At 39.7% G+C, this 27,829-nt stretch overlaps 2 protein-coding genes across 2 annotated transcripts in view; both read left to right on the top strand.

Annotated features, from left to right (window-relative positions):
• The window catches only part of LOC126377738 (facilitated trehalose transporter Tret1-like), a 214,370-nt gene that overhangs the window by 93,407 nt on the left and 93,134 nt on the right, over positions 1-27,829 (top strand). The gene's annotated exons all lie outside the window — the stretch shown is intronic.
• Positions 5,011-27,829, top strand: part of LOC126377752 (glycine receptor subunit alpha-2-like) — a 45,072-nt gene continuing 22,253 nt past the window's right edge. Inside the window, exons 1-5 of the mRNA XM_050025562.1 lie at positions 5,011-5,090; positions 9,581-9,728; positions 12,974-13,056; positions 15,674-15,900; positions 26,614-26,748. Coding sequence (XP_049881519.1) covers positions 5,011-5,090; positions 9,581-9,728; positions 12,974-13,056; positions 15,674-15,900; positions 26,614-26,748 — 673 coding nt within the window. The remainder of the gene's footprint in view (positions 5,091-9,580; positions 9,729-12,973; positions 13,057-15,673; positions 15,901-26,613; positions 26,749-27,829) is intronic.

Here is a 27,829-nt window from a genome sequence, read left to right as displayed (position 1 = left end):
CAAAATCAACTATATTTTCTATTACTACCGTTTCATATATCGTATTTCGTACAACATAATGCAAAATTTTCTTGTAAAGGAAAGAATATTTAGAACGCACTGCGTTTTTTGACAGTAGTATTTTTAATCTCTTCTGTAGCCAATACCTTGAAATCTACACAGCCTTGTCTGATGTTCATGCTTCAAACTGCCCAATCAATTAAACTGTCATCTTCGATTTCTTGGACCCTCCGAAGCACGGAGAAGCCTGCTCTTCAAATATATAAATACATATTACCTATGTCCCGTTATGGTTGCAAAGGCAGTCTTTTTGTAATGGGGATGCTAAACCATAACTCACACGGACACTTCGTACAAAATTCTCATTCCTATCGCGTACCGACCAACACGTAAGTGCGAGGGAGACAGACAGTCCGCGCCAGTAGCGATGACTCGGAAGGGTAATGTCGGCGCCCGATATGAATTTCTCAGCCTCCGTGGTCTAGTGGTTAGAGCGTTATGCTCACGATCTGAAGGTCCGGGTTCGATTCCCGATAGGGACATTGTCGAAATCACTTTGTGAGACTGTCCTTTGTTTGGTAAGGACTTTTCAGGCTTGAATCACCTGATTGTCCGAAAAGCTATTGGTCCCGGCTATTAGCCGTAAAAACACCTCCACCAACCCGCATTGGAGCAGCGTGGTGGAGTATGCTCCATACCCCCTTCGGTTGATTGAGGGGAGGCTTGTGTCCAGCAGTGGGACGTAATAGGCTGGTTATGTATGTTATGTAATATATTGCCAGATTCATCATTATACAAATTAAAAAAATATTTCAAAATCCTTCCATCCAGACACAAAAGTATCTACAAGTTATCATCTGGTTAATTATGGCTCTGTCGACTCCGTTAGGGACGACAGACATGGGTTTCCGTACGTAATAAATATAGTATGGTTGTCTCCAAGACTGCGTCAGTAGCCTCTTGAGCACGGCGAGCAAAGTTGCGCACTGTCGGTTTGCTAATATAGAATTTGCAGGCGTTGTTACTACCACCTAATATTATCTTTTTAATAAGGTCCTAACCTTTCTTTTTTTCTTTTTTAGGCTTGGTTATATTGTGCGCTAAATTGCTAAATGGCTAAATTGCTGTGCGTTAGTCCCGTTATGTATGTTAGGCAGGTACCTACATACAAAGAAAACAGACAGTACTTACAGGTAGCTTTTTGTGTATTGTTTTAAATTATATTCAATTCTATACTTTTGCGATAGCTGTATCATCCCTCTCAGTATTCGTTACGATGTCATTTACACCCCGTTCAAGAACATACAGGTAGCCATAGAAGAACATACATACGGGCGTTAGTGACACCGTAACGAATACTGAGGGGGATGATTCAGACCATGATTCTGAGTTGATACCAAGTGGAATTTCCTGTCAGAAAATTTATGACAATTTTAGTTATTTTTAATATTTTCAGTTGCATACTTTTGCGACGGAAAATTCCGCTTGATATCAACTCGGTATCATGGTCTGAATCATCCCTCAAAGTTTTCGTTACGTGTCACTAACACCCGGTATAGGTAGCGCAGGTCATATAGAAATGTGAACAAATCTATATAATACTAGCTTTTGCTCGCGACTTCGTCCGCGTGGACGGATTTTCCCGGTAATTCCCGTTCCCGTGGGAATTCGGGAATTCCTTTCTTAGTGCACCTCTACGGTACCTAAGCTACGTCCCTTCCAAATTTCAAGCGCCTACGTTTAGCCGTTTAGGCTGTGCGTTGATATGTCAGTCAGTAAGTTTCTCCTTTTATATATTTAAATATAGATTAGACGGCCGAATCGAGCCGACGACTAGAGTAAGAGAGAAGCATTTTTATGCTGCTGGTGACAGAGAAAGAAATAACATCAGTTCGTAATGCCTACTTTATTGGCGCGCGTTGCCCTTGACCCGTGCGGCTATTCACCTGTGCACAGCTGAAGTTGTAGGTACGTAATTATTTATCGTGGTTATTACATTGATATTTTTTAATAATTACCCAATTTTATTTATTTATTTTAAATTAGGGTTCTACGCAGCTGAAAACACAATTTGGGACTAAAAAATCTAAAAATAATAATAAAATTTTAATAAATTTTGCGACAGGGAATTCTACTTGATTCAACTCAGAATCATGGTCTGAATCATCCCTCAAAGTTTTCGTTACGGTGTCACTTACACCCTGTATATTTTACAGAGGCAACGATAGTATTATTTTGTAAACAGATACAAGGTGGTAATATCCCCTCTCGTACAGTGTGACTCTGAGCGAGATGACAAACGTGTTCAAGGGCCGACCGATGTCGAATGCCAATAATAGGCTTTAAGAGTTGCAGTGACCTGTATACTACTAAGTACTTACTGTTTCACTAAGAAAGAAAGAAAGAAAGAAAGAAAATATTTATTTCCATATTGGACGCCACATTTACAAACTTACATTACAGAAATAAAAAAAAAATAGAAAAAAAAACAAAGACAAAAAGACAAATATTACAGACATTAAATACACAATGGAGGCGCCTAAAATAAAAAAAGGATCTCCCTCAGCGTAATGCCGTGACTCGTGACACGTGCTTAGCACGGGCCGCGGCGCTGGTATTATGGGAGACCTATCGAACGTGACCCACGGACACACCAAACTCAACTACGTACCTACTTATATATAATAAAGAAAACATACTATGATACTTACATGATCTGTGTACTTACATAGATTATAATGCATTACTTATACTTGATATTATAGATATATATTCCTATCAAAAATATAAGAAATTCACTCTTACTATTCACTAATATACTCAAGACACTCATGGTATAAGAAGACCTGCCGGGTCTGCATGAGAACGCGGGCGCGAATTATATCGAGCGGTTGGACCAATAAACGATACGAATGCTATCTACGTAGATGGACGTCAAACGGCTATTGGTCGAAGCGCTCAATATGAATCGCGCGGTTGTCATGCAGACCCGGCAGGTATGCTCAAGCCGCCATGGCTAGCCCTTGATGACGTAGGTGTTACCATTAAATTGGTATCTCCAACATTCCAAGGACGTAAATTATATTATTAAAAATTAAGTGAATTACTGACTAATGTATTTAATTACTACACTTCTCATCAAAAAAATCGAAACACTTCCGTTTTCATTGTTTCTGTCCGAATTTAACACAAAAAAGAATTCATACGATGAAAAAAAATACATAAATGTATAGCTGGCAGTTTGGCCATTACAGTAATAAGCGAAAATTCTAAATTCAAAATTAGAATTTCGTTTGTTTATCTTATAAACGAAATGAATCACTGTTTTGAGACAAATGTGTGTTTAGGGTTGGAGTACATTTAGCGTTTAAAAACTAAAAATTGGCGCCTATCCTTAAACTTTTTGTTTTTTATTTCAATACTGTGACTTTGGGACGTCTGAAAAAAGGTTTTTTTTCTAAAACGTATGGATACTTCGCCCACAGAAGCCGCCCAAGTTGTGGCATTGCTGGATTCTGGCCTTAGTCAGCGTGTTGTGGCTGCAATACTGCATCTAAGCCTGTCATCTGTTCATAGAGTCTATAAACGTCTATTACTTATCAGATATATATAAAAAAACATCAAAGCTGTACGTAAATCTTTTACTAAATGTACAAAATGTATCACTCCTATCCCCCCGAGGGCCCGGGTTCAAATCCCGGTGGGGACACATCACAAAAATCACTTTGTGATCCCTAGTTTGGTTAGGACATTACAGGCTAATCACCTGATTGTCCGAAAGTAAGATGGTCCGTGCTTCGGAAGGCACGTTAAGCCGTTGGTCCTGGTTACTACTTACTGATGTAAGTAAGTAGTCGTTACATAAGCCATGTCAGGGGCCTTTGGCGGCTCAATAATAACCCTGACACCAGGGTTGATGAGGTTGGTAATTCACCTCACAACTCACGATAGAAAAAGAGATTACTACTATTTCCTATTGGGGTAGGCAGATAGGCAAAAGCCACCACGATTTATCCACTACGCATCCTGACACATAATTTTCTCTTCGTACACTTTCATCCAAATCCCCATACATGGTCGCCGGTTTAGAATACTCTTAATTAGGTCGTGTACGGTCACGAGCATTAATATGTACGTATACACTTTGATACCATGTCACATTAACTATTTTAACAAATTGAACTGTAAGTCTCACTAAATGTCAAATATGTTGGTGCGACACAGTCCTAAAGTGGGTACATTATATTGCTCATGACTCATGACTGTACTAGGGGGTTCAAGATAAATTATGAAATTCTGATTACCTACTAAATAAAGACAGATTTAAGACTAACGAAAAACATTTTCTTTTCTCTATTTAACTTATTTATGATTTTTAATCAAGAAAAACGTAATAATAAGTCCGACATTTTATTAAGTTTTTCTATGACGTCACAGTTTACTTTTTCATAAAAATTCCATAGTAATTTCGTGTTTTGACGTTTAGTAAAAAGTAGCTGATTTGATTAGTTGGAAACTAGCCTATTGAATCGCGGTAAGTATTCGCCTAAGCTTTACTCTGTCGACTCTACCACAAAATTTGCCTTTTACAATAAAACAGCTGAAAAAACCCATTGCGCATGTCACGAAGTTTTTGAGCGATCCGGTCAAGAGGAATATTTTCTGTCCATCATTTGGTTTCGCGCCTTCTGCCGACCAGCTTTTTTCGAGAAGTAACGCGTTATTAACCATTGCGATACCCGCCTGTAATAATATGAAAATAACGCGTGTTGAAAAATTAAATCTTTAGCGTTGTGAAACTGGCTGAAAATGAAATGGAAAGAAGAATAATTTAAAATTTAAAAAATTGAAATTTAGAACTCTAATTCCAATTGTAATTCTAATGGTTTTTTAAAAATATTGGCGCGAAAGTTAATCGGGATGCGTTCAAAATAAAATGTTGGGTATTTTATAGAACAATTTACGTAGAAGAAAATTAGTTAAAACAAAATGGAAGTTTAGAAATACAAAATGGCGGCGGGGAGGCTCCTGTGGTTGACCACGGTACTTATTCGTCTCTGGCTGGGAGCGTCTGACTTGTGTTACGCACAGTAAGTACAGAAATAATTTATTTCTTTACTATTTTCGCCTTTAACTCCTTGCTAACTTACCTCGACACCTCGCTAATACACAACCCCCCTTTAGGCCCGGACTCCACCAAAGCGGAGAAGTGCTAAGCGGCGAGGCGATATGGGGGAATTACTTGAGGTGTGTAGATAATTCATATCTTACTTAAGTACATAAAAATTGGGTTTGCAACCCGCACTGGAGCAGCATGGTGGAGTATGCTGCTCACCCCCTCCAGTTGATTGAGAGGACGCCATTTCTCAGCAGCGCGACGGCTACGTATTGCCATTTATATAAATATATATTAATTATATGGAGGAACTCGGTGGCGCAGCGGTTAACGCGCTCGGTCTGCGATTGTTGAAGTTAAGCAACTTTCGCAAAGGCCGGTCATAATATGGGTGACCACAAAAAAAAAAGTTTTCATCTCGAGCTCCTTCGTGCTTCGGAAGGCACGTTAAGCCGTTGGTCCCGGCTGCATTAGCAGTCGTTAATAACCATCAATCCGCACTGGGCCCGCGTGATGGTTTAAGGCCCGATCTCCCTATCCATCCATAGGGAAGGCCCGTGCCCCAACAGTGGGGACGTTAATGGGCTGATGATGATGAATTATATATAGATATAGAACTAAACACCTCGCATAAAGGGGTTTGCATACTTTTTTTTAATGGCTCTAGTGCTGCTTTGTGCTAATGTTAAGTTTTAAAACATTGGGAAAATAAAAGGAAGGAAAATAATTCGGGAACGGATATAAAAAAAATAGGATCAGGTAAATGGGATAAAAAATAAATATGAGAGTCTAATAAAGTATAAATGAATACATTGTTTTAGGTTTACGCGGTTATTATCATAATTAAAACGCATAATAACGGGTTTTTACCGCGTTTAAATCAGGGATATGAGACTCCCGATATTTCGACACTGTTGCAAGTGCCATCATCACGGGATGACTGATGAGATTCGAGTGGAGTAGGTAGATCCATAATTAGATCAGATATGTCTGCCCATAGAAAATTATGGGTCTACCTACTCCACTACAATCTCATCAGTCATCCCGTGATCATGGCACTTGCAACAGTGTCGAAATATCGGGAGTCTCATATCCCTGATTTAAACGCGGTAAGGACCCGTTATTATGTGTTTTAATTATAAATGAATATAATAAATAAGTAAGTAGGTATCTGCTATAATTTAATATTATTTAACAAATGAAGGTTTGCATACTAGCGAGGTGTCTTGATTCCAGCCCATATAAATATTACCTTATGATTTCTTTTGTAATGCTCACTGAGTTTATGTACTTACTAATTTTGTAGAGGGAATTAAGACTTAATATACTTACTACAACTTCTCATCACAACATAGAAACACATAAGCTCACAAGCAGGGGGGTTAAAAAAGCCACATCAAAGCAATTCACCTAAGAAAGCAATATTGCTATTTGACATTTGTTTGCTTTGCGCACTTACTTTTATCTGCGCAAATGTCAAATTGCAATATTGCTTACTTAGATGATTTGCTTCGATGTGGCCATTTTAACCCCCCAGATCCCATTAGGGTACATCCATCGCAAGATGAACTAAGTAAGTAAGTAAGTAAAATCTTTATTTCTTCTACAAATAATAAAACACATGGATACATAAATACATACAAAAATACAATATTTGTAGAGGCTGGAGCCTAAACTAGGATACCCTGTGTTTTAGGACTCCAGGCCTCCACCCCCAGAAAGTCATGGTCAAGAAAAAATAACAAAATATAAAAAATATTTTTTTTATTTTTAAATTGTTAGACTAAATCATAAAATATTTCTTAAAAAGAAAATATCAAATCTATAAATGCTTGAATGTGTATGTGTGTGTGTGTCCGTGCGTGCGTGCGTGTGTGTGTGTGTGTGTGTGTACCCACACCTCACCGAGTATTATGTTAGAACAACGTGACGGTTGCGAGTCATATCGCCGTTAGCATCAAAATGGCGGGTCCAATTGCTTAATGTTGAAATTGCATATTGTTAGATATATTACCCATTCAGTACTATTTGATACCTAAACTAAAAAATCTGGTACCTTTCTCATTCAAAAGATATACACGTTAAACTGTGGTCACGTCATCTTGACGCTAATGTATTGCCGTCTACAATGGTCGAGCCGACTGTGTTAGTGAAAACAGGGAATTAAAAAGGCCACATCGCATTTACGTAAACTAAAAAAGAAATACTTATTGCAATTTTGACATGTGCGCATATAAAGTTAAGTGCGCAATGCAAACAGATGTCAAATAAATTGCAAAAGTGTGATAATTTTTTAAAACCCCTGCACTTAAAAGAAATGAATAACCCACTGGTACAAGTCCGGTACCTAACCCGTACCGCGGGGTTCGGATTAAGATAGGTATTATAAGTACTCTTTGTTATATTGTTGAACAAAAATTAGGAAGGGTTTTGATTTTTTTTAAAAAAGAAGAATGTAGGTACTCTTGGCAAACAAATATTTTTTTAACTCGGCTCTATGGTTCCGTCCGATCATGACCTATGCAGGGGTCGTGTTTGCTCAGGTGATACAATATCGTGCAATGAATATCTGCACAATAACCTAAGTCTCCCAACCATTGCTCTATGGCTTAAATTAGCTTCAAAACTTGTTTTCGATTCTGCTCCGCACCACCCAAATCCCCTGGTAGTTGCGGCTTCCGAATACATCCCGCTTAGGGACGGTACTGAAAAGTATCGGCGTCTGAAGGACGTAATAGGTATGCGATCTCGACGACCGACTGCAAATTGCGGTTGGATTGCAGTTGAAATGCGGTCCGTCTGTCTAGACCCTTAGGGACGGTACAGAAAACTCGGCCACCCGATTACTCTAGCCAAAGAAGCGGCCAATCAGCTCGCGACAACAAACAGTTCAGAACCCCAATACCGACCCCGCCGGCGCTGGCCCATTTGTCCGGCCAAGTACCTAGTTAATGTGAAGCGAATCTACAATAAGTCACGTCAAAAAAATAATGCGTCCCACACAATTATAATACCTATGTAGCTGAAGATTAAGGTATGTTCTTCAAATCACCCATTTTGTAACCCTTTGAATGTTTTAGCATTCAATAGCCTAATGGGTTCTGTTGTTGCAAAAATAAAAACCCTCTCGAAGCATACAATGGGTGTTCTCGTGGCTGTATGGGAAGTGAGTGTTTAATACACCTGAGGTACATACATACAGTAATACATACATACATACATACATAAACAGCCTATATACGTCCCACTGCTGGACACAGGCCTCCCCTCAATCAACCGGAGGGGGTATGGAGCATACTCCACCACGCTGCTCCAATGCGGGTTGGTGGAGGTGTTTTTACGGCTGATAGCCGGGACCAACGGCTTAACGTGCCCTCCGAAGCACGGAATCTTCTTACTTTTCCGGACAATCAGATGATTCAAGCCTGAAAATTCCTTACCAAACAAAGGACAGGCTCACAAAGTGACTTCGACAATGTCCCCATCGGGAATCAAACCCGGACCTCCAGATCGTGAGCCTAACGCTCTAACCACTAGACCACGGAGGCTGTTTAGTCTATGTGCCTGAGGTACAATACCTATATTTTTTTTTATTTTCGTGTGCCGATTTCACCCCCTCCAATTTGTGACTCTGCCCACCTTATTTGGGATAAAGGGCGTGAGTTTATGTATGTACATACGTTTGTTCGTATGTTACCGTTATAAGAGTCACATGGCGGGCGTATCATTCAAAATTAACTCATAATTTATGTATGTTCTTCAATGATGATCTCCTGTTAAAAAGTAAAAGCAAATACAACGGAAATGTTTTGTGCTAATTTTAGCACAATAACAATGTTCTGGATAATGAAGAGCTTATATAAACGGCCTCGATGGTGTAGTGGTTAGAACATCAGGCTTATGAGGTGAAGGTTCATGTTCGATTCCTAAAGGAGACATTGTCGAAATCATTTTGTGAGACTGACCATGTGCCTGTGTGAGTTAATATCAAGTGGAATTTTCTATCGCAAAAGTATAAAATTGAAAACAGGTAATTAAAAAAAACCAGAAAAGAAATAATGAACATGAACTCAGAATTATGGTCTGAACCATCCGTCAAAAGTTTTCGTTACGATGTCACTAACACCCGGTATACAAAGTGTTGTATTTTGTCTTGGATTGGATTTTTTGATGGGGATTTTTTCTGAAATTAAAGCTTTACTTTATTATTATTACTATTTGCATGTCATTTCCATATCTCGGAACTATGGAGTCCCGGACTAAAGAAAGGACGGGGCCGAAGCCAACAAGTAGAGGTCCCTTAAGACAATTTTATAATTTAGCCTCATCATCATCATCAATTTAAGAGCCACGCTCTTGTCGGACATTTTCCTCCATGCTACTTTTTTAGGGAAAAATAGGGCAGTGCTTCCCCTCTTGCCTTCCGCCCAATAGCCTAACTAAATATTATTTCCTTTGACCCAGGTCGACCCTGCTGACCTTCCAAGACCTGCTGCCGGACGACCCCCGCCTCTACGACAAGATGCGCCCCCCCAAGATCAACGACCAGCCCACCGTGGTCAACTTCCACGTCACCGTAATGGGGCTCGACTCCATCGATGAGAACTCTATGGTAAGTACTTTACACGTAGCGGCATAGCATAACATAGCAAAGCATAGCATAACATAACATAGCATAGCATAACATAGCATAACATAGCATAATATAGCATAGCATAGCATAACATAGCATAGCATAATATAACATAACATACTATATTAGATACGTGACTTATTGTAGCCGTGAACATGGGACTTAAGCATAGCTGGCGAGGAGTGGGTGGGTTTGGGTATATTTTATACCCCGTGATGCTATGGTCTTCCTCATTCAGCGCTTATCGCTATCGACCCACTAGAGTCGATTAATTCTTTCAAATATTTTTCCTCTCAGACGACGCCCAGCATATGTTCGCGCCCAACTGGGCACCCTCAGGCCTGTTGTCTTGAATTTTGTACCGAGCGCTCCCCATTTGTTCGGCCAAGTAGTTAATGATATTAGTCAAATTAATATATTATTGTTGTTAAAATATTCATTTAATTTGTTTAAAGCCCGAACTGGATTCGAACCCGTGATACTACGGTATACCGTAGTATCAATAAGTCATGCACGTCTTTTTTATTGTACATTTTCTTATTGCCATATGCGGCAATAACTACTTGAACAAAACAAACGTATACGTATTTCCAAATAAGCATAACAAAAATGTACTTACAAAAAAAGATAGAGTGTTAGTGACACCGTATCGAATACTTCAAAAGATTCAGCTCAGGATCCAAGTTCCACAGGGTCCGCTTACCTAACCTGAAGATTTGACAAATCCAGTTTTTTACAGAAGCGACTGCCTGTCTTAACTTCCAACCCGCGAAGGGAAAACCAGCCTAATACAGGTTAGGTAACATACCTTCAAAAAAGCAATACTCGGGAATGAAGGTTTCCTCACGATGCTTTCCTTCACCGCTGAGCACGTGATAATCATTTATGATCCAAATATGAATTCGAAAACAAATTCGACAATCATTGGTTTAGGCTTGGGCTGGATTCCAACCTGCAACATCAAAGTGAGAGGCAAGCCGGGCAAACTGGGCTACCACGGCTCATGATCTGAGTTAATAGGATTAAAAATTGAAGTCGATACTCCTTCATTCCGACAATAAGTACGCTGTTACGACATTCAAGTGAAATTTTCCGTCGCAAAAGTAAAAAAAAACTATTTTTTTAAATGTAAGTCATGAATTTTGCGACGGAAAATTCCACTTGATACTCACTCACTTTTGCCCTTATCTCAGAATCAAGGTCTGAATCGTCCCGCAAAGTTTTCGTTACGGTGTCACTAACACCCTATATACAACAAAAAAAAATGAATCCCGAGCAGTAAGCTAAGCACTGGGCACTTGAATCCCACGATTGTAAGTGGAGAGGTACCTACCATTGTAGCGACGGACCCTTTGAAATGCCCTCGAGAGCCTTCGGCTGAGATGATCGCGAATTCGTGACCGTACGATTTCGTATTGTATGATGTCGCGGCCAGATAGCATTTATTTATTTATAAAAAAAGATACACCAAAAGCTTATATAATAAAACATTAAACAAAATAATAGTTACATCAGCCTCCGTGGTCTAGTGGTTACAGCGTAAGGCTCACGATCTGGAGGTCCGGGTTCGATTCCCGATGGGGACATTGTCGAAATCACTTTGTGAGACTGTCCTTTGTTTGGTAAGGACTTTTCAGGCTTGAATCACCTGATTGTCCGAAAAAGTAAGATGATTCCGTGCTTCGGAGGGCACGTTAAGCCGTTGGTCCCGGCTATTGGCCGTAAAAACACCTCCACCAACCCGCAGTGGAGCAGCGTGGTATATCTATACCCCCTCCGGTTGATTGAGGAGAGGCCTGTGCCCAGCAGTGGGACGTATATAGGCTGTTTATGGACTGTTACGTAAGCCAATTATAGGTGCACACAACATTTGCATTTAAGACAACGTAATCGTTTAGTAGATAACTAAATTGTACAAATATAATTTGTATTAAAATTTAAAATACAGATAATAAAAAAAACATAAAAAAAAGTAAAATATATATTATGCTGGAGGACATAAATATTTATAAATTTTATCCTTATACTGCCTATGAGAATTGAAAAATAGGTCTAGATCAGACATTGCAGCACTTCTCGTAGTTCATTATGAATCACGCAGATGCGACTCAACACTGTATGTCATTATTGTAGTATTGATAATTTCATGAAACGGTCGTATTTCATGAAATAGCCAACTTAAGCTAACCATATCGTTGTTTAACGTTTAATGATATTCCAATCCACGTTTGGCCATATCATTTACCGGGTGAGAGCCTTCAGACCGGGTGAGAGCCTTCAGCGCTCCCCATTTGTCCGGCCAAGTAGTTAATGCCATCTGCGGCAAATCTACAATAAGTCACGTCAAAAAAAAAGCCATATCATTAATCTAGGCGGTGTTCATGCTATGTGGTGTAATAAAAATGCGAATAATGTTCTTACGAGTACGTTCAAAATGATTTGCCTAATCCACTATCAGTATTATGCAACTTATATTAATCGACGTAATTGTACAATTTTCCATATTACAAAACGAAGCGACACCAACGCCACATGTGGATAATGTTACTAATTTTACGATATATTATTACGAACGTTTGGCTATATTTGGTTAAACGTTTTGTGTCCATTGATCTGGCCAAACTACATCATGATGTAGCCAACTAGTGATAACCTATTTCATGAAATGTGACCATTTCATGATGATCGAGCATATCATGATGGGTAACAATGGGTATCAATCTACAATATTGTTAATGTTTATTAGTTAAGTAAATACATAATTATTATAATTTTAATTTAAGTAAATTTTAGTAATTTTAAAGCGGAATGTTCATCAGGACAAATCCCTTTGGGGTTTATTGATGAGATTTATTGTTTTTAGTTTATAAGTTTGTATAAGTATAAAATAAATAAATTAATTAAAAAAAAATGAAATTAATATTTCTAATATCTGGCCACAGCTGGGCAAAGGCCTCCCCTTGATATTTCCACTCCTTTCGACTTTGTGCGCCATCCGACAAGCATTGAGGTCGTCACACTATCTTTTACGTGGTCTGCCTCGACTTCTATGCCTGCGTTGAGGTGTCCAGTGGGTAGCGACTCATGCTTGCCCATCGCTCCAGATGCATACGACAAACATGTCCGGCCCAGATTTGTACCTAAGCGTTTTTATATTCTCTTTTCTTACCATTTTACTAAATACGAGTATTAGGTCAATAATGACTTTTTTCTATTGTTTCAAGACATACGCAGCTGACATCTTCTTCGCTCAGACTTGGAAAGACTTTCGATTGCGACTACCCGAAAACATGACTTCAGAATACAGGTCAGTTCACTGATAATAATAGCTAATAGGTAGTTCTTCCGCGGTAGTTTTGCCGCTGGATGCGGGCAGCGCAGGACCGATCGTCGTGGAGATCCTTTCTATGCCCAGCAGTGGGCGTCGTACGGCTGATGATGATAATGGTAGTTCTTCGAAGACCTGATGCACACCCCGGACACTTCATACGAACAACCTCGTTTTACACAGACACTACATATTGACTAGGGTGCCTTTCCACCAGAGATGTGCTATGCACTATGCTGCGAAGATATATAAGCTGCGCTACGAAACTATGTGACCCTTTCCACCAATACTAAGCTGTGTAGCTGTGCGAGGAAGATGCGCTGCGAAGATGCGACTCCGCAAAATAGCTGTGCTACGAGCTATGCTACGTATCGATAGTAGGGAAGCGGCGGGTACGCATTTACAGCACGCATCCATAGCACACAATCTAAAGCACGCATCCTTCCATATAATAAACATGATATATCTTAGTTGAATCCGTTTCCACCGGTGCTATGCTATGTGCACCAATGAATATGATTGGTGGATATCAAACGCAGTAGCAAAATCGTAGCATAGCACATCTCTGGTGGAAAGGCACACTTATCGTACACGATTCAAGTCTATATTGTGTTTGAGGGGGTGAGGTAAACCTAGCTCAGCCGCTGGTGGGGAGCGGAGAGTCGCCGTTCTATACGTAGTATGATTCCTTATTCTATGCCAGAAGTCAACATCATTACATTAATGAAAGACTTTCCAGGCTACGAACAATATAGATGGAATTGTACGGAGTTGCCTTTGTTTAATCTTCTACTTTCATGGATACGTGCGTCTTTTAACTTTGTTTTTGGGTGTAAATGATGACCCTTGTTATTACACCCAGGCACAACACATCTTCAACCCATTATTCATCATCACCAGCCCATTAACGTCCGCACTGCTGGCGCACGGGCCTTCCCTATGGATGGATAGGGAGATCGGACCTTAAACCACCACGCGGGCCCAGTGCGGATTGATAGTTATTAATGACTGCTAATGCAGCCGGGACCAACGGCTTAACGTGCCTTCCGAAGCACGGAGGAGCTCGAGATGAAAACTTTTTTTTTGTGGTCACCCATCCAATGACCGGCCTTTGCGAAAGTTGCTTTATTTCAACAATCGCAGACCGAGCGCGTGAACCGCTGCGCCACCGAGCTCCTCAACCCATTATTATTCTGATCAATATAAATAGATGCAATATAGGTAGCAACATAATTCTATACATTATGTGATCCAAATATCAAGTAACAAATATTTTTATATAAGTTTCTGCCATTTCATTATAATGATTGATGATTGAATAATTATGTATCAAAGTAAAGAGAAAATAGTTAATTTTTACGTTAAAAAAATCTGTACAGCGCCATCTATATTACTTTTGAGGGAACTTATCCTGGAAAGTGCCTCATTGATTGATTTATCCAACTAAATCAGAAATCAGAATCATTTATTCAACGTAATTATCATGGATAAACTTGTGGAAGGTCAATGTAACATTTTTGAATTTACGTCATTTCGCAAGGTGTTATGGCTGAGGAGAAGAAATGACAAGAAACTGCAACAGCAACACATCTTTTAAATCAATGAGGGTATACATTACAAGTTATTTAATAACTAGAGGAACACATTCAATACCAGACATTGTTATCATTTAGGTAATCAATTAATCATATGATAAGCTTTTTTACATAAAGTAAGCTTCACATGAGCTTTAAATTTATTTTCGGACAAATTCAAAACATTTTCAGGTTACCTATTTTATTGTAAAAACGTATACATAACTCCAAAAACGATGAATTTAATTTACTTAATTTAGAATTTTGAATAGCAATTTTATTTTTGTTCCTTGTATTGTAAGTATGCCTTTCACAGTTTCTCGGAAGGAGAGATATGTATCAACGTTCAACGTCCTAAGATGATGGATATGATGAACCTTACGTTGACAAGGGATCAGCCTATCGTCTTTACCAATAGTCACTGTGGTCCTGTTCAGCAGCTTGCTTCTAGAATGAAGAGCGTCAGTTCGAACCCCGGTACTGGACTTGCACCAATGCAGTAAGACGATTCGTGGTGGTGGAGTATGCTCCACACCGCCTCCGGTTGATTGAGGCCTGTGCCCAGCACTGAGACGCATATTAACTGTTTTATGATTTTGCACCATCTTAAGTGCAGTTTTCGTGGCAACAGCCTCCGTGGTCTAGTGGTAAGAGCGTTAGGCTAACGATCTGGTGGTCCGGGTTCGATTCCCGATGGGGACATTGTCGAAATCACTTTGTGAGACTGTCCTTTGTTTGGTAAGGACTTTTCAGGCTTGAATCACCTGATTGTCCGAAAAAGTAAGTTGATTCCGTGCTTCGGAGGGCACGTTAAGCCGTTGGTCCCGGCTATTAGCCGTAAAAACACCTCCACCAACCCGCAGTGGAGCAGCGTGGTGGAGTATGCTCCATACCCTCTCCGGTTGATTGAGAGGAGGCCTGTGCCCAGCAGTGGGACGTATAGTACTTATAGGCTGTTTATGTAAGTGCAGTTTTCACTAACAGTTGTAAGTATGCCTTTAAACCCCGGTTCTGCCCAACAGACTGTTGGAAGTCGACTGGCTGAAGCACATGTGGCGCCCAGACTCATTCTTCAAGAACGCCAAGTCGGTGACCTTCCAGACGATGACCATCCCCAACCACTACGTTTGGTTGTACAAGGACAAGACCATCCTGTACATGGTGAAGCTCACGCTGAAGCTGTCCTGCGCCATGAACTTCCTCATCTACCCCCACGACACTCAGGAGTGCAAGCTGCAGATGGAAAGCTGTAAGTAGCGCCAGAATTTCTTCACTGTAAATAGGCTAACAAGTTTTCATCTCGAGCTCCTCCGTGCTTCGGAAGGCACGTTAAGCCGTTGGTCCCGGCTGCATTAGCAGTCGTCAGTAACCACCAATCCGCACTGGGCCCGCGTGGTGGTCTAAGGCCCGATCTCCCTATCCATCCATAGGGAGGGCCCGTGCCCCAGCAGTGCGGACGTTAATGGGCTGGTGATGATGAAATAGGCTAGTTTCCAACTAGTCAAATCAGTTACTTTTTAATAAACGTCAAATCACAAAATTACTATGGAATTTGCTACGAATATTTTTTTATGAAAAAGCACACTGTGACGTCATAGAAAAACGTGAGAAAATGTCGGACTTATTATTACGTTTTTCATGATTCAATTTCATAAATAAGTTAAATAGAAAAAAGGAAATGTAATTCGTTAGTTTTAGATCTGTCTTTATTTAGTAATCAGAATTTTATAATTTATCTTAAATCGAGTTCACAACCCAATTGCTTTTATATACCACTAAGACTAAGGAAAAAATGAAAATATTTACGACATCATATTAAAAACCTCAGAAATAACAGTAGGTATTTCTCCACTACTTAATGGATGTTATTATACACATAAATTTTCCCCTTGAATCACTCTAATTATTAAAAAAACTGCATCGAAATCCGTTGCGTAGTTTTAAAGATTTAAGCGTACATAGGGATATAGGGATAGAAAAAGCGACTTTGTTTTATACTATGTAGTGATGATGAAGGGTAGCTTGTCTGTCGGTCTTTTATAGGATACACTTCGGTGAGTGTGCGCAGGAACTTCACGAGTTAATTCCCACTCCATTCCAACTACGGACAACTAGGCATTTCATCCTTATGTTGTGGATATACCACCAATCCGCACTAAACGTTTCGCCTCTTCCTTTTTGATGCGAAAAGCGAATTGAAACTGTCTGCCGTCGTCTGGTTTTCCAAATCGTTATAACCTGGGAATCTTCAAGGGTAGAGTGAATAGGCATTTGCTAGGTAAGCGTGAACCACCTTACTTCACCTTAACCCACATAGTCACTTACCATCAGGTGAGATTGTGGTCAATCGCGAGCCTGTTAAAAAAAACATAACATAACATTAATATAGTATACGAGTACGTCCCACTGCTGGGCACAGGCCTCAATCAACCGGTATCGGGTATGGAGCATACTCCACCACGCTGCTCCACCAGGGGCTTGTTTAATAAAACTTACAATTGTAAATTACAACGACAATTTGATGTTCATTGCGTAGCTAATATGAAACTGCAAAATATTCGTGATCACACACTCCGCAATGTACATCAAATTGTCATTGTAATTTACAATTGTAAGTTTTATTAAACAGGCCCCAGGTGCTTTTACGTGATAAGCTACATGAGGGAAATTATCCACTGCGCCGGCGGGGTCGGTATTATTTTTTTTTTTTTTATTAAAAATAAGTACAGTACTTAATACAATTAGTATTGGGGTTCTGAAGTGTTTGTTGTCGCGAGCTGATTGGCCGCTTCTATGGCTAGAGTAATCGGGTCGCCGAGTTTTCCGTACCGTCCCTAAGCGGGATGTATTCAGAAGCCGCACCTAATAGAGCCTTTGTTTTGCGAATTATTCCTCTCCTGTCTACCCTGCAAGTAGAGTGTCAACATGGACATTATAATTAGAACGCTAAGGATTAGACATGGGCTGAATAACAGTTTATACTCGATACTCGATAAATGATATTAGTTTCCGAAAAATATAGTTACCGGGTGCGAATCCTCAGCGCTCCTCATATGTCCGGCCAAGCAGTTAATGCCATTTGCGGCAAATCTACAATAAGTCACGTAAAAGAAATGAAAATCTTTACATAGTATAAAACAAAGTCGCTTTTTCTGTCCCTATATCCCTATGTACGCTTAAAACTTCAAAACTACGCAACGGATTTTGATGCGGTTTTTTTAATCGATAGAATGATTCAAGAGGAAGGTTTATATATATTATAACATCCATTAAATAGTGGAGAAATACTGTTATTTTTGAGGTTTTAATGTGATGTCGTACTTAAATAATTTATTTTTTTCCTTAGCATTGCACCCGCGCGAAGCATAAAACATTCTAACTACTAGACCACGGAGGCTGTTAAATCTACAATATGTCACGTCAAGAATAAGGTCATCATCAATTTAAAAGCCACGGTCTTGTCGGTGCAGCATTTTCCATTCCAGTCTATCAAAGGCCAATTCCTTGACTTCCCTATAAGACACGACGTTAACCTTTTCTTTAATCTGTTCCATGTAAGCTCTTCTTGGTCTTCCCCTTCCTCTCTTTCCTTCTAGCTTTCCTTCTATGATGTTTTTAATGAATTGGTCGTGTCTTATTAGGTGTCCAATCATCTTGCCTCTTCTGTCCTCAATAATTCTCAGTATTTGTCTCTTTTCCCTTACTCTTACTAGCACTTCCTCATTTGTAACCCTTTCTGTCCAACTTATTCTTTCCATCCTCCTCCAACACCACATTTCAAAGGCCTCGAGTCTCTCTCTGTCCTTCTGTGTCAGTGTCCAAGTTTCACATCCATAGAGGGCTATACTCCATACGAAGGTTTTGACACATCTTTTTCTGATAGATTTGGCAATCCTAGCCTTGAATATGCACCCTTTGTTATGGAAAGCTTGTTTTGCCATTGCTATTCTGGTTTTAACGTCTAAAGTACATCTTGAGTCATTCGTTATTATGCTGCCTAGATACTTAAAGTTCTTTACATTTTCAATCGGGATATTATTTAACTTAATTATTTGGCTGTCTATTTTTGGAGTTTTGGAAATTGTTAGAATTTTGGTTTTACATAAGAAGAATAAGGTACTAAGTACAATACTAGTTACCCGGATACTACAAATAGAAGCTTTACCATCTCTAAGAGTGAAGTGGCGGAGTCGGCGTGACTCAACGGCCCTCACCATCCTCCCACAATGAATGGTAACGAGCCGATGAGAACCCTCACTGCTAGTAGCGATATTTTTATCATGTCGTTAGGTCACGATAAGTTTGCCCCATAGCCTCCGTGGTCGTAGTTGAGCGTTGGGCTCACGATCTGGACATCCGAGTTCGATTCCCGACGGGGACATATCACAAAAATTACTTTGTGGTCCCTAGTTTGGTTAGGACATTACAGGCTGATCACCTGATTGTCCGAAAGTAAGACGATCCGTGCTGACATGCACCAATGAATAATTAAATAATAATAAAAAATAAAGGTACTTAAGTAGTTTTCCGTTGGTATCCGTTTATATAATGCACTACCTTCTCATATTCGTAATAGTCCTAATTCGAAAGATTTCTTTTGTCTTTTGATGTTTTCCCTCGCTCAGCCTATCGCTATAGGGTCGATTAATTATATATTATCTTCTTCTTCTATCGTGTGGGTTACATGAGTCCTTACGTAGCTACAGTAGTTTTAGTCGGATGAGACGTTCGTTATGTAAAAATTGACGACGACTACTGAATAAAGATATTTTTGAATTTGAATTTGAATCGATACAGGAGTCATGTCAGGAGGCGGCTCAATAACTCTGACACCAGGGTTGATGAGGTTGGTAATCCACTCACAACTCACACGATAGAAGAAGAAGAATTATATCAAATATCCTCACAGATGACGCCCTGAGCCGAAGTTCACGCCCAACTGGGCACCCTCAGGCCTGTTATTTTAAATTTTGGGTGGGAGAGCCCTCAGCGCTCTCCATTTGTCCGGCCAAGTAATTAACGCCGCCTGCGGTAAACCTACAATAAGTCACAGCAAAAAACCTTCCTTTCTATTCACATCTACATGTGGCATTTTTTTTTTTTTTTTTTTTTTTTATCTAAAAATTTTTAAGAGGGTTTTTTCTGTACAGAATATGTCACCCTCATATAGCTTACATTGAGTTAGAGCTTAACTTAATACAGGTAGTCTGCGATCAGTACCGATCTTCACCAATTTATACAATGCTCTCGCAAGCGCCGAAGTGGGATTAGCTAGAACACTATTGCAGAAGTCTACTTCTCCACTATAATTGGCCAATACAAGAAATTGTGCTCTCTCCCTTCTATTCCGGACACATTCCATCATTATATGATATGCATCCTCTATGGTACCACACTCACTACAATTCGGGGTTAATGACTTCTTCATGAGAAAAGCAAACTTGTTTAAAGGAATGTGTCCAGAACGAAGCCTAAGAGCTGTAGTAACTTCCTCCCTGCACATATCTACTCCTTCAAACCAAGGAGATCTGCAAAGCCCGGGTTGAATCGTTCTATACCAGATGCCCTTGGATAAAGATCGTTCGTCAAAATGCTCTTTCCACAGGTTCCTACAACGGTCTCTGACTTCCCCTAGAACTTCACAGGAATATGGCAAACACTTAATACTAATTCCTTCATGGGATGCTATCTTTGCTAATGAGTCGACACGCTCATTACCTTCCACACCTATATGCGAAGGGATCCATTGCAACACAACGCTTTTGTTGGACTGATGCAGACTCAGAATAGACTCTAAGATACTGTAACCAATCGACGTTCCTCGAAAACTCGAGGTACATCGAGCCACATGTTGTAGTGCACTTTTGGAATCACAAAGTATTAAAAACTTATCGTAATTTATAGTCTTTACGTACGAGAGGGCTTCCAAAATCGCTATTAGCTCTGCACGCATTACTGTTATACCTGAGTCCATCCTGAATCTACCGCTAACCTCTTCATGAGGGTCAAGGAAAGCAGCACCAACATTATTGTCATCCTTGGAACCGTCTGTGTAAATTTTATAATATGCCGCGTACTTCTGAATTACCACTTGGTCGCACAACAGTCTTAAATTTGCCTTAGAATAAGTATTTTTTGCTTTGTTTACACAATCAACATTACACAGAATAGATAAATCCACATAGCTAACCCAAGTGCTTAAACTAAACATTTCAAGTTTTTGACACTGATAGATACGTAACTCATTATAATCTCTGTGTGTTTCTATTAACAAGGGGGTCTTTTTCCTATGCCAATAAGAGGACTGGCATTTGATCTCGAGAGCTGCCAACGACCTAATTATATCATTATCCGATAGTGACTTGCATTTGAGCCAATATTTTCCCGCTAAATATTTCCTTCTTACCGAAAGGGGTGGTATGACGAGGTCATTTTCCATTGTGTGTATTGGCGTAGATTTAACGTAACCCCCTACTAACCTCAAACAACTATTTTGTACTTTATCGAATTTGCATAAGTGTGATTGACAACTATTACCATACAGAAAACTCCCGTAGTCGATTCTGCTACGGATGACAGCAATATATAAACGTCTAAGGTGAATTTGATGTATACCCCAACCAGGCCCTCTTAATATTTGTAAAATATTCAAATACTTTAGTGCTTTTTCGCGAGTCTCGTTAATATGTTTCGCCCATGTTAAGGATCTGTCTAACCATATACCCAAATATTTAATTTTATCTACAGAACTTATGTTTTTATCTTTTATTTTAATGCTAACCGAATCCCTTTTAAATCCTCTTTTAAACAGACAAATCTTTGTTTAAGATAACGAAATATCGAGCCCTAATTCACATAATAATTCAATTAACCTATTAACAGACTCTTGCAAAATCAAACTACCTTCTGCTAGATTATGAGTAGATGTATACAATACGAAATCGTCCGCGTACTGAGACACGAACACGTTTTTAATGTAGGTACAGATCTTGTGCGTCGCAATATTAAATAACAAAGGCGAAAGCGGATCCCCTTGTGCTAGGCCGGAATTTGTCCGTCTCACCATATCTAACTCAAACAGTCTAATCTTAAGGTTTCTTTCCTTCAAAAAGTTCCAAATATATAAACATAATTTTTGTCCTAGTCCAATGTGATCCAAAATTGAGAGTAAACAAGAAACATTTATATTATTATACGCGTTATCTATGTCTATAAAACAAGCAATCGTCGGTTTCTTATCAGTAAAACCTATTAAGATATTACAAACTAATTTACTCAGATTGTCTAAACAAGAATATGTCTTTCTGAATCCTGTCATGTTCATAGAAAATAAGTTATTTTTCTCACAAAACCATTCAATCCTTTTATTCAAAATATTATGAAAGATTTTACATAGACAGGACATCATGGAAATGGGTCTGAGTGAGGAGATATTTGAATGGTCACGTCCTGGCTTAGGGATAGGCACTATAATAATGTCCCTCCACTGTTTAGGCACAAAACTATCATTTAAAAATCTATTATATAATTGTGTCAAAACTCGAATGGCATTTAAAGGGAGTTTCCTTATCATAAGGTAGGTTATATTGTCACTTCCCGGCGACGTATTTTTTTTTGGAATAGACCGCATTAGTTCATACTCTAAAATAAGATTTTCTAAAGTTTCATTATTGGACGTAAAAATCGGGGTATTTGGTGATGCAAAATCTGGTGTCAGATTATGTAGTAACATAGTAGCTAACCCCTTATCAGTACGCTTTCTAGGTTGTCTGTAACCCTTTATCCAACCCATCTTATGCCATAAATCTGCTGGAGTAGCCGATTGATCTAACGAAGAGCAAAATTTTTGGTAATCTGTGTACTTAGCTTTTCTAATTCGATTTTGGGCTAACTTATTTTTTTCTGTTAATACATTAGCATTGTGCTGGATGGGATTACGCCTAAACCGTGACAATGCCAGTCTCCTCTCAGCCACAGCCTTCGAGAGTTCAACACTCCAGTATGGCCGAGGAACAAAATGCTTATTCGGGTTTTGACTATTCGGCATTCGCAGCGCGCTTTTAAAATCATCTGTCTCTAATTAGTGAAGGCAGATTCAAAGGGACATGCAAAGCTAAGCTTGGCAGTGCTTTTAGCGAGATTATTGAGCATAAGAACATAGTTATTTTCTTATGCTGTCTGGGTTTAATTAAAAATTATCATCATAAAAGACCGTCAGACAATTACCCTTCGTCATCACTACATAGTATAAAACAAAGTCGCATTTTCTATCCCTATAACCCTATTACTTACGCTTAAATCTTTAAAACTACGCAACGGATTTTGATGCGGTTTTTTTTTAAATAAATAGAGTGATTCAAGAGCAAGGTTTATATGTATAATAACATCCATTAAACAATGGAGAAATACTGTTATTTTTGAGGTTTTTAATCATCATCAGCCTATTAACGTCCCCACTGCTGGGGCACGGGCCTTCCCTATGGATGGATAGGGAGATCGGGCCTTAAACCATCACGCGGGCCCATTGCAATTAAAAATATACTTGAAATATATACTGGCCTGCAAAACTAAGTACTAAGAAACCACACTTTTTACTATTTCTTATTCTATGGTTTAAAACAACGTTAGGTGATTAATTAAAAGATATGAATGCATGGGATTAACTGTCTGGGAACAATGGCAGCCAAATTCATCATCATCAGCCCATTAACGTCCCCACTGCTGGGGCACGGGCCTTCCCTATGGATGGATAGGGAGATCGGGCCTTAAACCATCACGCGGGAAACCCAGTGCGGATTGATGGTTATTAACGACTGCTAAGGCATCCAGGACCAACGGCTTAACGTGCCTTCCGAAGCACGGAGGAGCTCGAGATGAAAACGGCCTTTGCGAAAGTTGCTTAACTTCAACAATCGCAGACCGAGCGCGTTTACCACTGCGCCACCGAGCTCCTCAATTGTTGTATAATCAGCCAAATTACTAAATTGTATTATACTGTACTAATGAGCATCCTGAAGAGCATACTCCACCACGCTACTCCACTGCGGATTAGTGGTTTTTGGGTCCCTTCCGAGATTCTGGGAGTTTTCAAATCTAGAGTGAATAGGCATTTGCTAGGTAAGCGTGATCCACCCTAGACCACGTCACTTAACCATCAGGTGAGATTGTGGTCAAACGCGAGCCATGAAAATGCTTTTTTTTAAAAAGCATCTTACTTTTTGGTCAATCAGGTGATTCAATGTCCTTACAAAAGGACAGTCTCACAAAGTGATTTCGACAATAACCTTATCGGGAATCGAACCCGGACCTCCAGATCGTGAGCCGGACAGTCTAACTAGACCACGGAGTCTGTGGAGCAAACTTATTCTTCTTCTATCATGTGGGTTGTGAGGTGAATTACCAACCTCATCAACCCTGGTGTCAGGGTTACTATTGAGCCGCCAAAGGCCCCTGACATGACTCATGTGTAACGGTACTTACATCAGTAAGTAGTAACCGGGACCAACGGCTTAACGTGCCTTCCGAAGGTACTGGGGTTCAAACCGGCGCACTCCGATTGAGAAGCAAGCCGGTGTACCACAGGACTACAGTCCTTGGTACCATACATTAAGTACTATCTATTATTGGATTCTAAATTCTCACATAAACAACCTATATACGTCCCACTGCTGGGCACAGGCCTCCCCTCATTCCACCAGAGGGGGTATGGAGCATACTCCACCACGCTGCTCGACTGCGGGTTGGTGGAGGTATTTTTACGGCTAATAGCCGAGACCAACGGCTTAACGTGCCCGCCGAAGCACGGAATCTATTTTTTCAGACAATCAGATGATTCAAGCCTGTAAAGTCCTTACCAAACAAAGGACAGTCTCACAAAGTGATTTCGACAATGTCCCCATCGGGAATCGAACCCGGACCTGCAGATCGTGAGCCTAACGCTCTAACCACTAGACCACAGAGGCTGTTAAAGCACAATATGCTGCCTTATTTCTAAACAGCAATTTCTACCAGGTAACCTTAGGGTGAAACTAGTTTATGCATTGGAGCGCGGGAGTCATTCTGTCTAATAATACGCGCAATATTGATCAGGAAATATTGATCCATATCTACTTGGCCTGGTCACCAGTCGATACTAAAATTGTGGCGTCGAGTGCACCTCAGAAGTAGGGCGATGGTCCTTCAGACTCTGGAGTCAGCGCGATTTTATCACAAACCGCCTTTCATGTCGAAACGAGTATATAAATAGGTTATCAAATGTTAACGGTACTTGGCTGTTTGATTGGGAGATTCTTTGAGCTAGATGACTTTCAATGAACAACTTGAGTTGTATTTTCATTCAAATTCAAAAATTCAAGTCTTATACATTGTTTTAGGTTTACGCGGTTATTTATCATACTTACTTAATTAAAACACATAATAACGGGTTCTTACCGCGTTTAAAGTAGGGATATGAGACTCCCGATATTTCGACACTGTTGCAAGTGCCATGATCACGGGATGTCTGGATCAGATTGGAGTGAAGGAGGTAGACATATATATGTCATATACCTACTTTAAACGCGGTAAGAACTCGTTATTACATAAGCATAAACAGCCTATATACGTCCCACTGCTGGGCACAGGCCTCCCCTCAATCAACCGGAGGGGAACCCGTTCTTATTGTGTTTAAATTCAAGTCTTAGTGATATCGTAACGAAAACTTTGAGGGATGATTCAGACCATAATTCTGAGTTGATATTAAGTGGATATTTCCGTCGCAAAAGTATGGAACTGAAAAAAAAGACACTATTAGGTTAATGAATTTTCCGATAGGAAATTCCACTTTATGCATTAGGTAATTTACACTTTGAATCGTCAATTTTTACATAACGAATGTTTCATCCGCCTAAAACTACTGCAGCTTCTCACAACCTGTATAGCCGGGGAAAAGTAGCTGCAAGAAATACCTCGGCATCTGTGCCGAGGTATTTCTTGCAGCTAAACGATTCAGATGCAGCTAAGATGCAGCTAAAGGGTCTGCCCTAAACGATCTTTTAACAAAAAAACATAAAATATTAAATTTGAAAATTAACCCGGGCGAATAAAATAGGCTCGCTCGTATGCAATTCGTTTGACGTGTGCTGTCAACTTAATTTTGTCGGCTTATTGGCCAATATGCATTTTTTTTTAATTTCTACCTAAAATAGATGTGTGTTCGATAAATTTTATGCCTGTTGATAACCCGTCCCTTTCCTTTTCGGCGGATAAGAAAATGACAGGTATAACTTGAAATAAAGTTAGATGGTGTGTACAAGAATCAACACCATTGTATAATAATGCTGGTTACATTTTCGTGTCTTTCTCCAGGAGAGAGGCATCATAAACTGAAATACTACAAGTATTTCAATACTTAGTCAGCTATGGTACCTACTCAATTATATTCATGTCAACTATGCTTAACTTGAAGAAAACTATGTACCGATATTTTTGTCAATAAAATATTATTATTACGTATGTTTGTCATTTCCATATCTCGCGACTACGGAGTCCCGGACTTTTGAAAGGCGTGCGTGGGGCCGAAGCCAACACGTAGAGGCCTTAAGACAGTTTAATCTAAATGTGGTGTACCAACCGGCGATTATCCCTGTATGCACTATGGGAGTGCACCCAAAGACAATCCCCGGTTCGTGTAGGACTATTGCAGATTATGGGAACAAAGGGAACTGGGCTATTGGGTTGGGGGTTAGTGGACCGGATACTGGGGCTATGGGGGACTAAGGGGCCTGTTCGACCAATGTTGGTAAACATGGATAAAATGAGCAGGCGGTGACTCGCCACTCACTGGATGGGCCACCTATCTAGCCAACGCGACTTGACGGCAAGGCAGCAACATGGTCGTGAGCAGCTCAGGGTGTCGAGAGTGTATTATTATTATTGTGCCTGATGTGTAGAGCTTATGATATTAGGGTATCTCTGCTTTCAGTGTCTCACACGACGGACGACCTGATCTTCCAATGGGACCCGGATGTGCCACTGGTGGTGGATGAGAACATCGAGCTGCCACAACTGGAGCTGGTCCAGAACAGGACGGCTGATTGTACGCAGGTCTATTCTACTGGTAGGTGTGACGTCATTTCTTGGCTGCCTTTGACGTATCTGCATTTGCTTCTTATATCGTGTGGATTGTGAGGTGGATTACCAACCCCATCAACCCTGGTGTCAGGTTTATTACTGAGCCACAATAGGCCCCTGACATGACTCATGTAACGACTACGTACATCATTAAGTAATAACCGGGACCAACACACACACGGATCATCTTACTTTCGTACAATCAGGTGATCAGCCTGTTATGTCCTAACCAAACTAAGGATCACAAAGTGATTTTTGTGATTTGTCTCCACCGGGATTCGAACCCGGGACCTTCGCTAAACCGCTGGACCACGGAGGCCGTTTTAATATTTGAATTTGCTTATAATATTGTTAACAATAGCAAAATGTGTTAATCAGATTCGCCAAAAATTGCGTTGTCAGTAACGGTTTGTACGGGTTGGTACAGTCATGAGCAATATAATGTACCCACTTTAGGACTCTGTCGCACTAACATATTTGACATTTAGTGAGACTTACAATTCAATTTGTCAAAAAAGTTAATGTGACATGGTACCAAAGTGTATACATATTAATGCTCGTGACCGTACAGTGATGTATGTGCGTGCCCATTGATGGACCACGTCAAAACTTTAAGGTTATGAGTGCATCAGTAGCTTTAAACACGGTTTAACAAAAACCTAAAAGCCTATTTGTGCCTAAAAGAGTACTTAATTTATAATAATTTATAAATGATAAAAAATTATAAAATGCATGAAATATGAAAAGAACCCATGAAATAACAAAAATAACAATTTTATGAATAAAATGACAAAAAATACGAGACAATAACAAATAAAATACAAAAAATAAAATATACTTAAGTAATTCTACTAATAAGATGACATATTTATTACCGCATGATCAAATATAATTCTTATAATAAAATCACAAAACCACTAATTCCAATACCACTTTTATTGATATTTACTTATATTTAATGTTTTTATTTATTTTAACCATCACGCAGTCCGCTCAAATTTTGCAACACCCTACAAGCGTCACCTACTTACTTTATTAATAATAAATCATTATAACATCCTGTATAA

The sequence above is a fragment of the Pectinophora gossypiella genome, chromosome 24 (genome assembly GCF_024362695.1).
Source record: "Pectinophora gossypiella chromosome 24, ilPecGoss1.1, whole genome shotgun sequence".
Classification (NCBI taxonomy): domain Eukaryota; kingdom Metazoa; phylum Arthropoda; class Insecta; order Lepidoptera; family Gelechiidae; genus Pectinophora; species Pectinophora gossypiella.
The sequence above is the reverse complement of the archived record's forward strand: the minus strand, read 5'-3'. Positions and strand labels throughout refer to the sequence as shown.